Source organism: Euprymna scolopes, chromosome 14 (genome assembly GCF_053919585.1).
Source record: "Euprymna scolopes isolate OS-2025 chromosome 14, ASM5391958v1, whole genome shotgun sequence".
Taxonomy (NCBI): domain Eukaryota; kingdom Metazoa; phylum Mollusca; class Cephalopoda; order Sepiida; family Sepiolidae; genus Euprymna; species Euprymna scolopes.
The window spans coordinates 5,545,366-5,559,413 of NC_136495.1; the positions used below are offsets into that span (position 1 = coordinate 5,545,366).

Genomic DNA, 14,048 nt, shown 5'->3' on the forward strand with positions numbered 1-14,048 from the left:
AGGGATTTGAGCTCAGACGAGCACTTTCCATGGAAATAACGATAAAACAAATATTATTTAAGCATAAAGTATCCGTGTCTGTAAGTATGAATACAAAATATTTTTGGGTTTTTTTACATAGGCGTCACCACTTATCAAGGCCAATAGACACTCGAGGAGAAGGGTTAAGAGTGTACAGTAGTCAATTGGACAATATAGTAATCGTTAGTAATGGAAATTCGGTAAATTTGTTAACTTAAGTGGAACGGCTCATCAAGGACTTTCAACGTTGGACTTGATTTTTATACAAAAATGTTATATTAGGTGGACGGAATTTTTAATTTTGATTTTAAACAATGTATTTTTAAATAAGTTTCGTTATAATACCTTTTCTATATATATCACGTAAAAGAGCGTTTTTCACTCTATCTAATCGTTTAAATTGCTGAAATAGCTTGAGATATCACCAGGAACCGTTACTGAACGCATAGCAAAAGTGGTGGTTTAAGGAATTTCGTGGCGGCGACGAGAGTCTTGAATAGCTGTCGGTCATTGGATGTTGACAACGATCAATTAAGAGACTTATTTGAAGCCAATCCACGCACAACTGTTCGATGACGTGCTTTTGAATTAGATGTAACGTATACGACGATTTCCAACCACTTGAAAGAGATTGGAAGAAAAAAAGCTTGATAAATGGGTGCCTAACGAATTGAAGAACAACCAAAAGAAATCCGTTATGAAGTGTCATCTTCCCTTGTTTTACGCAACAAGAACGACCGTTTCTCGACCGGGTTGTGAATTGTGTTCTTTACGACAACTGGCAACGTTCAGCTCAGTTGTTAGACGCTGACCGAGGCTCCACAAAACTTCCCGAAGCTAGTTTCACTGAAATAATCTTACGCTGACTGTTTGGTGGTTTGCGATCGGTCTCGTTTATTAGGGGGTTTTTTTAATGCAAGTAAAACCATTACGGCGGAAAAGGACTGTCACCAAATGGATGAAATGCATTAGAAACTTCGACAGCAACGCCCTGCATTAGTCACCAGAAAACGTCCAGTTTTTCTCCACGGCAATGCCCAACCGCACGTTGCTAAACCAACCCTACAGAAGTTGAACACTTTTAAGTGTTGACCCATTATGTTGGACAAAGATGGCAGTAGTAAATTCAATCGGCGGAGAATCAATGCTGTCAATATCTCTAGTGTTGAGTAATTCTCGAGAACAAATATGACGGCATTAGATCGGGAAAGAATCAATGTAGTCCGAATCAGCCGTAGTTCAACTTTGTCAGGGCGGAGACTCAAATCCAAAATTCGATATTTTTATAACAAGGTCGGAGGCTTCTCATTGGTTCATTATCCTAACGCGTTATTATAAATAAGATCGTCCAACATTTTGTAGTCATACCCTCATTATTCATCAAAAACATTTAACCCCCCCCTTTTTGATATAATGAAAAAGTCATTTCGGACTCAATTTGATTGAATAGTGTAAAAATTAAATTTAAAGAAATAAATAAAATATTTATTTTCCATGTTTTGTTTTATTTATTTTTGGAATTTATCTTTATTCTCATTTCAAAAATTATATGAATATATTTGTATAAAATGTGTGTAAAAAGAAGCCATTTTAATCGAATTGTTTAAGATATTTTGTTAGTTTATTTTAATTTTTTAAACGCATATAAAAGTACATAAAGATATACATACTTTTTTAATATATGTACAAATACATAATGATATGCTTACTTTTTAAAGATATATACAAATACATAAAGATATACATACGTTTTAAAGATATTTTCAAATACATACATATATACATACGTTTTAAATATATATACGAATACATAAAGATATACATATTTTTTAAATATATATACAAACACATACAGATATATATACTTTTTAAATATATATACAAATACATAAAGATATACATATTTTTTAAATGTATATACAAATACATACAGATATACATACGTTTTAAATATATATACAAACACATACAGATATACATACTTGTTAAATATATATACAAATACGTACAGATATACATACATTTTAAATATATATACAAATACATACAGATATACATACTTTTTAAATATATATACAAACACATACAGATATACATACTTGTTTAATATATATGCAAATACATACAGATATACATACTTTTTAAATATATATACAAATACATACAGATATACATACTTTTTAAATATATATACAAATACATACAGATATACATACTTTTTAAATATATATACAAATACATAAAGATATACATACTTGTTAAATATATATACAAACACATACAGATATACATACTTTTTAAATATACAAATACATAAAGATATACATACTTTTCAAATATATATACAAATACATACAGATATACATACTTTTTAAATATATATACAAATACATAAAGATATACATACTTGTTAAATATATATACAAACACATACAGATATACATACTTTTTAAATATATATACAAATACATAAAGATATGCATACTTTTTAAATATATATACAAACACATACAGATATACATACTTTTTAAATATATATATACAAATACATACAGATATACATACTTTTTAAATATATATACAAATACATACAGATATACATACTTTTTAAATATATATACAAATACATAAAGATATACATACTTTTTAAATATATATACAAATACATACAGATATACATACTTTTTAAATATATATACAAATACATACAGATATACATACTTTTTAAATATATATACAACTACATACAGATATACATACTTTTTAAATATATATACAAATACATACAGATATACATACTTTTTAAATATATATACAAATACATAAAGATATACATACTTTTTAAATATATATATACAAATACATAAAGATATACATACTTTTTAAATATATATACAAATACATACAGATATACATACTTTTTAAATATATATACAAATACATAAAGATATACATACTTTTTAAATATATATACAAATACATACAGATATACATACTTTTTAAATATATATACAAACACATACAGATATACATACTTTTTAATATATATATACAAATACATAAAGATATACATACTTTTTAAATATATATACAAACACATACAGATATACATACCTTTTAAATATATATACAAATACATACAGATATACATACTTTTTAAATATATATACAAATACATACAGATATACATACTTTTTAAATATATATACAAACACATACAGATGAACAGAACGTGTATGTTGTAAGAGGAAGCCATTACACATTTAATTTAATTGTTTAAGTTTGTTGTTTTATTATTTTTTAAGAAAGAGTTTTCTGAAGAAAAAATCACTTTTGTTTTTGCTAAAGAAAAACTCGAAGCATTGTGATCGTAGTTTATCGCCATACGGTGGGCAATTTACAATCTATTTTTTATGTGGTTTCGACTTCTCGTTTTTGAAAATAGATTTATTCAAGATTAATTCAAAAAGGTCAGCGATATAATGCTTTATTTTATCTTTGTTACTGATTTAGGGTTAGGGTTAGGCTTTATTAAAATATGGCCGCTGTATTATTTTCAGATTCTACATAATTAAGAGTAATAGATTTTTTACTGACTACGTGGTTTTAATTATGCATTCAAAACTTTAGCAGGATTTTTTTTTCAATGTACGCTGATTGGTTCATTGTTATAGTTTCATTTTCACAAATAAACTTTATACCAAGAAATCATGATAACCGTCTAAGATCGGCCATTTTGAATGTTTCATTTAATTTATTCTTAACATCTTTTAAAGTGTTGTCACAATTTGACGTGGGTAATATATCGTCAACCTAAAAAAAAGAATCAACAATGTATTACCTATATTTTTGATACACATGCACGCGTCTACGAGACATTCCCTGAAGTCTTGTTCTATTAAATAATTATGGAGTACTAGATCCAATTGTGAGCGCTTGGTTTAAGACCACAGGACGACTTATTCAGTTTCCATACGAATTTTTTTATTTTTTTATTTTAAATCCCTCGTGGGAGGGTAAATATAAATCTTACAGTCAATCAGAGCATTTAAATAATCATTTTTTACACCCATTTGATGTATTTTTAAATTGTATTGAGCGGAAAATAGCAATAAAATTCCAATTATCGTTAAATATTTCGTCACCGAGAATGGCAAAATATTCGAGAAAAAACTTTTGCAACAAATCTTGCTTTAAAGGTTTCACTGCCAGACGCCGTGATTTTTTTGTTAAAAAAAAAACAGCGAGAAAAAAATTATATTCTTATCATTTGGCCTTGCCACCATTTCGTATGTATTATTTTCAGATAAAGCGTTCAATTCGGATTCCATAGCTTTTTCCATTCTTGGGAATTTTATCAATTAATCGTCTCAATATCTTTCTGTTGCACTTTTCAAGGAGTAATATTAATCTACTGCGTAGTCTTGTAGCTTTTCAGTTTTTAGGAAGTCTGTTTTTTTCGATCTCTTATCAGGTATCGACCTGTCGAGTTAATATTTACGTCACTAGATGTATTACAATTGTCGTCGTTGTTAAAAATACTTACGTTTTTTATCCACTGATTCTTCATTTTTTTTATTAAATTTATCATTGAATTTTACATCTCTAACTTTTTATAACATTTTGACTGTGAAAATAAATTAAGTAACCCGGGCTGCTTTTTTTGTAATCTATGAAAATACCTTTTACGCTTTTAATAGTTAGTTTGCGTGTATTTTCTATGAATGCATATCAATTTGAACCAAATATATGCATTCGGTTCAATTTGGATTTTACATCGCAAAACACTTCATACGAGGTTTTGCCTAATCTTTTATTGAACGATCTATTTCTGATATATGCCGCCGCCATTAAACTTTGGGTTAATTCCGATTCGATAAGTAAACATCTTGCCATTTCGAAAAGGGTCTGTCATAGTCCTTCAGTGGTGCCATTTTGAAATGAGGAATAAGGCGCTGATTTCTTGTGTTTAATACGACGATTAATTAATAGAAGTTGAAAGTCTTTACTAGTAGATTCAGTTTCATTGTCTGAACGAATACATCTTACCGAGCTGTACAGGGCGGTGTCGGCTCAATATTTTTTAGTGACGAGGATAATGTCAGATTTGTTATTTAAGAAATAAACCATAATTAAACCTGAATAATCGTCAACAAAATTTAATCCATACGTGAAGTTATCTCTTCCCATCGGACGAATCAGGCCTGCCAAGTCACAGTGCACAAGTGAGAGAATTTTTGGTGGCCTTTTCGTCTGGTGTTTTACTTACATATTTCATTATTTTTCCCTGTGCACAAGCATCACAATCTGAGAGATCGTCTGAAGTATTATTTTCATGCCTTCGACTAAACTTGGTAATTTAATGTACGCAGTATTGCAGTGTCCGAGAATTTTATGCCAGACTTTCAAGTCGTAACATTTTTGAGAGAACCATACTTTTTTAATACGGATTTTTACTAGATGGGTATCATTTTGAAGCTAGACCTATCAGACGACAAATATCGAAAAATTGGCTAAAAAAATTAATATCTTCACATTCAACTGAGCACTTTTCGCCGATATTTTCGAAAATCGTCCTCTCCTTTCGATTGTCTAGCCTTAATTAAAACCTACGTCACTTTCGGTTTGGCAGTGTTCGTAACAGCAAAGACATCACGTTTTTCCCCGGTCTTTTCCTCTTTTGCAGTACGGGTTCGAGCCTGGCTGCCTTCCTACTACCACTTTTATTTCTTTTATTTTATTTTTTTTTTTTTTTGCTCAACACACACCTCCAAACACCCGGGCAACGCCGGGCTCAAATGCTAGTATAATATAAGCTCCAAAATTTGTTGAGCTTTGCATTATTCCGATAAGCCTCCTCTTAAAGAAGTTATTTATTCCATTTCTTTACCTTCCCCGTTTATATATATATATATATATATATATATATATATATATATATATATATATATATATATATGAACAAATGGTTAATAAAACATGTTAAAAGACATCTTGAAAAAGAGTTAAAAACATATTTAATTTTAAAAAAGGAAGTACAAGATAAGTGGATAGTCCTAATGAGATTACTTTACTCGTAAATATTAACTCTTTAATATTTATAATATATTTTAAGTTTACCATTTTGATTACCTTGATAAACTTATTGTACTTTTTTTTATATATATATATTATATATATATTATATATATATATATAATATATATATATATATATATATATATTTGACTTTAGCTCTCTGTGACATAATTCCATCTGTTAACAAGCTTCTAATTTCACTCGATTGTACAATTCTTTAGGTTTTGAATCAAACTCAATTTCAATCTTATTCCACGATGCAAACATAAAGTAACTAAATAGTTATATATATATATATATATATATATATATATATATATATATATATATATATATATATATATAAAGTTGGATAGATAGATAAATAGATAGATAGGTAGAGTAATAGGTAGATAGATAAATAGATAGACAGATAGATAGATTTGATATTGGTATAATTATAGATATAGATATATAATGTTTCACTTTGTTTTGTTTCATATATTAACATAATTAATTTATGGCAATTGGGAAAAACAATGCTTTAAAATCTACAATCAGAAAACACTTTCTATAGCTATAGCAATAATAAGAAAATTTACAACAACAGAAACATCTACGAAATGATCAATATTAGAACTAACAAATAGATCCAATAATAAGCATATTTTTCTCTATCTCACTCATACATACATATATATGTATATATATATATATATATATATATATATATATATATATATATATATATATATATATATATATTATTACATTTTCACCCCAAACAAGGCAAATTGCCACTTTGGTGTAGGGGGCTACTATCAGGGGAAACAACTACTGGGGTACTATGTAGGGATTTGGGCAGCAAGGTGTCGGTTCACGTTACACTTGAACTTCTGCACGTCAGTACTGTTGGGGAAGCAGGGACCTGGAATGGAATTCCAGAGTCTTGCGGTTCTGGGGAAGAAACTATTGGAGTAAAAAGATCTTTTACATCTAGGGATCTCTACAGTGTGGGGGTGGGATCTAGTAGCCTGTCGGGTTTGTCGAGGGTGCTCGCGTCGTGGGGGCACAAGTGATTGCAGTTCGTCAGAGCATTCACCACTAAAATACTTGTAGAAAAGGCAGAGGGATGCAACATTTCGTCGATGGGACAGAGGCTGAAGCTTAGATGCCAGTTCAGGGCCTATCAGGTTTGCGACTCTCTTTTGAACCTTGTCAAGGAGCGAGAGACTAGTAGCAGATGCACCAGCCCAGATGTGGCAGCAATACTCCATACATGGGCGAATGGTGGCCTTATAGAGGTACAGGATACTTTCGGGTGTTAGTAGTTTTCTAGCACGGTAGAGAGAGCCTACCTTTCTTGCAGCGGCCCTGGCAATGCCTTCAATGTAATTGTTCCAACTCATGTTTCCTGTGAACGTTAGGCCAAGGAGTTTGAAAGATGTACTCTCAGATAAAGAGTCGTTGGCCATTGCTATGGGTGGTAGAGAGAGTTTCTTGTAATTATTGAATGAAACTAGTTTAGTCTTGGCAGCATTGAACGCGACCAATCACTTTTGTTCCCATTCCACTACAGTTTATCAAATTATCACAATATTCTATGGATCTATATTAAAAAACCTTGTTAAACTTTGTGACATATTTCCATTCTAAAGTCTTTATTAAAGTTTGTGTCAATTTCCATTCTATGGAGGCCAGGCGCGAATGCAGACCCCACAATTTATTATACCATCCCTATTTAAGTTAAAACATACTTGTCAAAGTATTATTATGTACATTTATATCAAAAATACTTGTAAACATTTGTTTTTAATTTTTTAATTTTTATTTCCATACTTTGTGGACCAGGCGCGTACGCAGACCCCACAATTTTAATCAATCATCATTATGCCAGATCAAACATACCTATTCCTGTGTCTCAATACATCGTCTATCATTATATGTGATCAGTTTTCTATAATAGTCAACCACATAGGATCCTATTCGTGACCAGACACACACACAGACGTTCAGCTTTATATTATAGATATATGTGTGTATAAGCTCTGCCGATATATTGAGCACTGTTGAAGTAATACTTTTAGTTTACGTATAAAATTATGCTTTCGTATAATTCATGTGATTAAATGAAGTAGTTATATATACATATCTCTATATATATAAAATGAACTCATTTTTCCCCTTTCATTTTGCCCTTAATAGGATTAAAAATCAAGACATTTCATACAAATGTAATATACACAAACTGCAGCACAATATCTGAGATGTGTTATAGGCCTATTTCCTCTCCACTTCCTCGAAAATCGTAGATTCCTATATTTTTTCTGGTGAGAGTTCACTGACAAAATCGGTTAAATCAATGGAAGTGGTAAAATATTTTCTCTCTAATAAATTCCCACCACCACTTAACACCGTTGCGGGATCGTTCTCAGGGGACAGTTACGAAAGAACACCGGTTTGGGTTTTCTTTACTTCGTAGTTGCTTAAAAAAACTGGAATGGAATTTTTACGAATCGAAGGGTTATTTATACCATTTTTTTCGCTTTTCGCGGTGTTTTTTTTGTTTTTGTTTTTCCGAACACGTCCATCATTTTTCCCTGATTTATGCTTTTTGTTTTTCTGAACACGTCCATCATTTTTAAAGAAGTTTTACGTTTGATCGCTGTTTTTTTTGCCGATTTTTTAAAGAAGTCCTTGTATATTTAACCACGGTTATTACTTCGCTTATTCTTTACTTTACACCCCCTACCCACACACCTCCAAACAACCGGCCAACGCCGGGTACCCCCGCTAGTACATATATATATATATATATATATATATATATATATATATATATATATATATATATATATATATATTAGTTTATTATTGGCATTTTGTTTTATTTAATCTAATTTGGATCTAATTAATGTCTTTTCAGGTTTACGAGGAGGCAGTGTGCAAAAATATTGTCCTTTGCTACCAACAACATGGATACCAACAACAAAACCAACAACAGTAAAAACTACATCTACAAAAAGACCAACGCCAAAACTAACAAAAAAGCCTACTACAAGATTACATCAAACAACAAGAATCACTTCTTTTTCCAAACCTATAAACCGAAAAACGCCTACTTTGGCAAAATTTGTAACTACAAATATGTTTACTTGGAGAACACCAAGAACAACAAAATTGTCCACTCGAATTAGAACTAGATCAAATTTTCCCACTCGAATTAGATCAATAACAAAATTGTCCACTCGAATTAAGCCAATACCAAAAAATCCTACTACGATAAAACTAATACCAACAGAAATACCAACACTTTCTATAAATACAGACACCTCCTCCTCCATTATTTATACTCCCTGCTGGACCACCTTTGGAGAAACGCCATCACATACATCAAACATTTCAATAGAACATGTTAAGACGGAAGGAAATAACCTACATAGGAAGGAAAAGACTAGGAACGTTATTGTCGGAAGCGTTGTGGGAGTTTTGGTGTCGATCATATTAGTTATATTCGTTGTTTTCATTATGAAAAGGAGAGCGCGGAAATATATGCTGCAAATCGTTTATGATCAACATGTTAGTAAAAGCCAAGTATGTTTTGAAAACAAAGCTTATAATTAAACTGTTATCAAATTATCAGTTTCAACCCTAATTTCAGATTTTGTTCAACTTCCGGTTTAAATTGAATCTGCTTTCATATTCAGTGGCGGTCCTTACCGATAAGTATACCATTAACTCTGTTATCTATATCTGTTTTGTTCTAAATCACTAAACTAGAAAACTACACACCTGTTTTCTGTAATATTTTGCAAAAGTGATGGTATCTAATCCAACTGTGTTTTAAAATATTAAAAAGTAAAAAATATTAACATATTAAAAGTAAACTTTTATTCGGCATCGTTTCTTTTCGGTTGACTATTTTGAAATGACGAAAAATAACGATTCTGTCTACACGTGCGTAAAAATAAAACGTTTTTAAACAATCGTTAAAAGATAAAACAGAAATTGTGAAATTTAAAAAATAATGCATAACTAAAAATAAAAATATTTGGTACATTTGCATTTAATGAACCAGACGTAACTCAGCGTTCGACTCGGATTTTTCCGGAACATGACGACCGCAGCTCGGGTTAGCTAATCACAATACGTTGGAGAAAGTCGTAAAAATTAACAAAGTTGCTATTTATTGCAAAAATTGCTTTAAAGTTATTTGACAACAAAATTGACATTTTCTACAAACATTTAATAAGAAATACAACTGAACGCTAGGTTTTTTGTGTTTTTTCTGTTTATGTTCCTACATTTAAAATTTTACTTCACTTTTTCACATAGCGTTGTTATTATTTCATCGGCAACGCTCGGCTTTATCCGGCTGTTGACGTCATGCGCCGGTATGTGGATTTATTAAAACATTCCTTTGGAAAAAAAATATTTAAAATAAAGTGGCGCTTATGCACTCATGTTACCGTGCTATTTTTAAAACAGTATTTTCACGTTAAATTCAAGTTTTACAATGTCTTTTTGTTTATTAAATTGTTAGTTGAAAGTACAGATAACCCAGTGAGTTTCTAATGTGTGGAAAATCTTGCTCCCGAAAAAAGGGTACTCTGGATAGTAACACAAATAAAATTAACCTCAGTCTCGAAGGATTTCTTCTCTACTGATCGAGGAAAAAACAGTGAAGTATAGTTCACCCTCTGTTTCTCTGTGTCTCTCTTCCTCTCTTATTATCTCTCTCTATCAATCTCCCCATCTCTCTCAATCTATATTTCTCTCCTCTCTATCTCTCTCTTCCTTTTTTACATGGATGTCACCACTTATCAAGGCCCGGAGGCAACTCAGGGATAAGGGTTATTGCGTGTAAAGTAATCAATGAGATAGTATTGTAATAAACAGTAGTATTTGAGATTTGATAGAGTGTCTTACTTAAGAGGGCGGTTTGTCAGGAATTTGTTTATGTTGGACTTGAAGACATCCAAGTTGTAGTCAGGTGGGAAACAGACAAACAGAAGAGAGTTCCGCAGTCGAGCACTTCTGAGAAAGAAGCTCTGCCCATAGAATCTAAGTTTGGATTTAGGCACAGATAAAGAGTGGGGAAAATTATTAACAGTAGTTTCAGTCAGACGGGTGTTTCTCATGAAAGATTGGCGTGGGGCCAGAGATTGGAACTCAGACCAGCTCTGCCCATGGAAATAGCGATAAAACAAAGACAGGCTCGCAACGTCTCTTCTGTGGGAGAAAGGCTGCAGGGAAGAGAAAGGGCATCCCCCACTAAGCCACGAAGTCTATTTTGTCAAGGCAGGATAGACTGTGTTTAGCAGCTCCTGTCCAGATGTGGCAGTAGTATTCCATCCTTGGACGTACTTGGCTTTTATACAGATAGAGAATTGCATCAGTATTGAGATATCTTCTGGAGCGGTAGAAGGATCCCACCATTTTCCCAGCATCCTTGGCAACAGACCTGATGTGCGTGTTCTATTTCAGATCAGGAGTAAATGTCAAACCCAGAAGCTTGTCAAAACATGGAGCCTCCCAAAGACGAGGGCCATCCATTTCAATTGATGCCAGCTGGGGATCAGAGCGTTGATGATTTAAAGATAGAAGCTTGGTTTTGGATGCATTAATAATGACCAGCTACCTCTTCCCCCACTGTACCACGCGCTCAAGATCAGAAGACAGAGAATTAGAGAGAACTTTGTCATTTACGGCCTGTGATCTGTTACCATAGATGGTCGTGTCATCAGCATAGATGCCAACGAATGATTTAAGTACCGGGTTTTGAATAAGTCCTGTTACATTGTAGATTTTCCTATTCAAATTAAGCCTGGTACGTCATTTTGGGTAGAATTAAACAAGTTTGGTTACACAATGATTTATTAGTATACAAGGCATCATATCATTCAATGTGACCACCTTTGGCGGCAATGACACGTTCCAACCGAGGTCGGAAACTCTTACAGGCCTTCCTGACGTTGTCCTTCTTCATGGACGCCCATGCTCGGTTCACAGAGGCTTTCAGCTCATTTGTGTTACTGTGGCGGGTCTTACATGCCCTTTCCTCAATATGCGCCCACACACTGAAATCAAGGGGGGTCAAATCTGGCGACTGTGGAGGCCAAAAGTCTTTGGGCCAGAAGCTCATGTTAGTCTCTAACCAGTTCTGCGCAATTTTGGCGGTGTGTGCGGGTGCGCCGTCCTGCTGGAACACGTAATCTGCTTCCTTGGTAATCTTTTTAACCCATGGAAGAATTTTAGTTTCCAAAATGTCTTTGTAAACAGCGGAGGTTAGCCTGTATCCCTGTTCAAACCACACCAGGGGCATCTTCTCCCCATTGGATCCTACGACCCCAAGCATCATGATAGATGCTGGATGCTTGGTGGTTGCCACTCTCTTGTGGTTAGAGACATCATTCCCAAAGCTTACGACCCGGTCGTTCTGCCTGTTGAAGACTGGATCGACAGTGAATGTTTTCTCATCGGAAATAATGAGGATACGATTCCCGTGGCTCTTTAAGTCATTCAACAGGCGGGTGCTCCTCTCCAGACGTTTATGAATCATTGCAGCACTCAAGAGGGGTTTCTTGGAACGTCTTAGACTCTTTCCTCCCATGCTCTTGGCAACCGTGGACACTGTGGATACAGAAATCTTCATCTTTTGTGCCAGTCTTGTCATTTTCAGCTCAGGATCATTTTCAAAGGCCTTTTTGATGGTTCCACGCCTAATTTTTTCAGGCCTTCCTGATCAAGGTCGATCCTTGAGGGTCTCCGAGTTATTCAGACGTTGGGCAACACGATAGACAGTCATTCTACTGACGTTTAGTAGCTTTGCAATGTCAGTTTGTTTGCGACCCGCGCGCAGCAAAACGGATATTTCATTTCTTTTTCCTTCCATTGGGCTGTACTTATAATTTAGGATTTTCTCAGGAGTCAATATTGTATCTGCAATATATAAGTATTAATTAGACGTACTAAAATGTTACTTACAATCAATAATAATACATGAATTTATAAAAATAAAAATGTAACAGGACTTATTCAAAACCCGGTATATGTTTGGCGAGATCATTGATGTGATGGAAGAGAGTTGGGCCCAGGATGGACCGCTGAAGGATTCCAGCATTAATACTGTGGGCCTCTGGTTTCTGTCCATTAACTACTACTCTTATGAACCTATCAGAGAGAAATGTTTTAATGATTGAGAAAACATTACCAGTGATACTGTAGCTGGAAATCTTGTGAAGTAGGCCCTTATGCCATACCTTTTCGAAGGCCTTTGATATGTCAAGAGCAATTGCTCTAGAAAGGAAGCCTTTGTCGAGAGGTTCACTAATCCTATGAGATATAATCGTTAGCACATCTGCTGTAGATCTTGCAGAGCGGAAACCATATTGCATGCCACTAAGAAGGTTATTTCTGCTGAGGTGGTTGACTACTTCTTTATTTAATATGGATTCCAACAACTTACTCATGACACACAGGAGACTTATTGGTCTGTACTGAGAGGGAGATGACTTTTCACCTGAATTCTTAAATACAGGGCATACTGATGAGGTTTTCAAGGTTGTAGGAAAGCACTTCTCCTTAAGGCAACGTTTAAACAGTTTTCTAAGTATGGGAGCAAGTTCTGGTTGGAGCTTTTTCAGCACTATAACTGGAATTCCGTCAGGGCCAGTTGCTTTATTGGAATCAAGTTTCTTGATTAGCTTGCCGACCTCACACACAGATATTTGTATGTTGGATAGCGTGTTGTCTGTGATAGGAGGAAATACGAGGAGTTAATGGCATTCGTCGCATAAGGTAGAATTAGCTGCAAAGTTCTTGGCAAACAGTCTGGCCTTGTCTGATGCTGACGAGATAACCTCTGGTCCATTGATGATAGTTGGGATAGAACGCACGCTTCTGTTCAGGATCCTATTTGTTTGCTATTTGCCAAAAATGGTGGGAACCAAGCCGCTGCGCAGCTACTT

The 14,048-nt window shown here is 33.4% G+C and overlaps 2 protein-coding genes across 2 annotated transcripts in view; one reads left to right on the plus strand and one right to left on the minus strand.

Annotated features, from left to right (window-relative positions):
* LOC145293343 (uncharacterized) overlaps positions 1 to 10,597 on the plus strand; it is a 42,113-nt gene extending 31,516 nt beyond the window's left edge. Inside the window, exon 5 of the mRNA XM_080139985.1 lies at positions 9,005 to 10,597. Coding sequence (XP_079996111.1) covers positions 9,005 to 9,702 — 698 coding nt within the window. The 3' untranslated portion in view covers positions 9,703 to 10,597. The remainder of the gene's footprint in view (positions 1 to 9,004) is intronic.
* A 1,380-nt stretch (positions 10,598 to 11,977) lies between these two features.
* LOC145293330 (uncharacterized) lies at positions 11,978 to 12,754 on the minus strand. Its single transcript, XM_080139972.1, has one exon. The coding sequence runs from the start codon at positions 12,752 to 12,754 to the stop codon at positions 11,978 to 11,980; it is 777 nt and encodes a 258-aa protein (XP_079996098.1).
* Positions 12,755 to 14,048: the final 1,294 nt, after the last annotated feature.

Excerpts from the sequence above, each read along its gene's own strand:
- LOC145293330 (XM_080139972.1), bottom strand. The coding sequence starts at position 12,754 with ATGACAAGACTGGCACAAAAGATGAAGATTTCTGTATCCACAGTGTCC.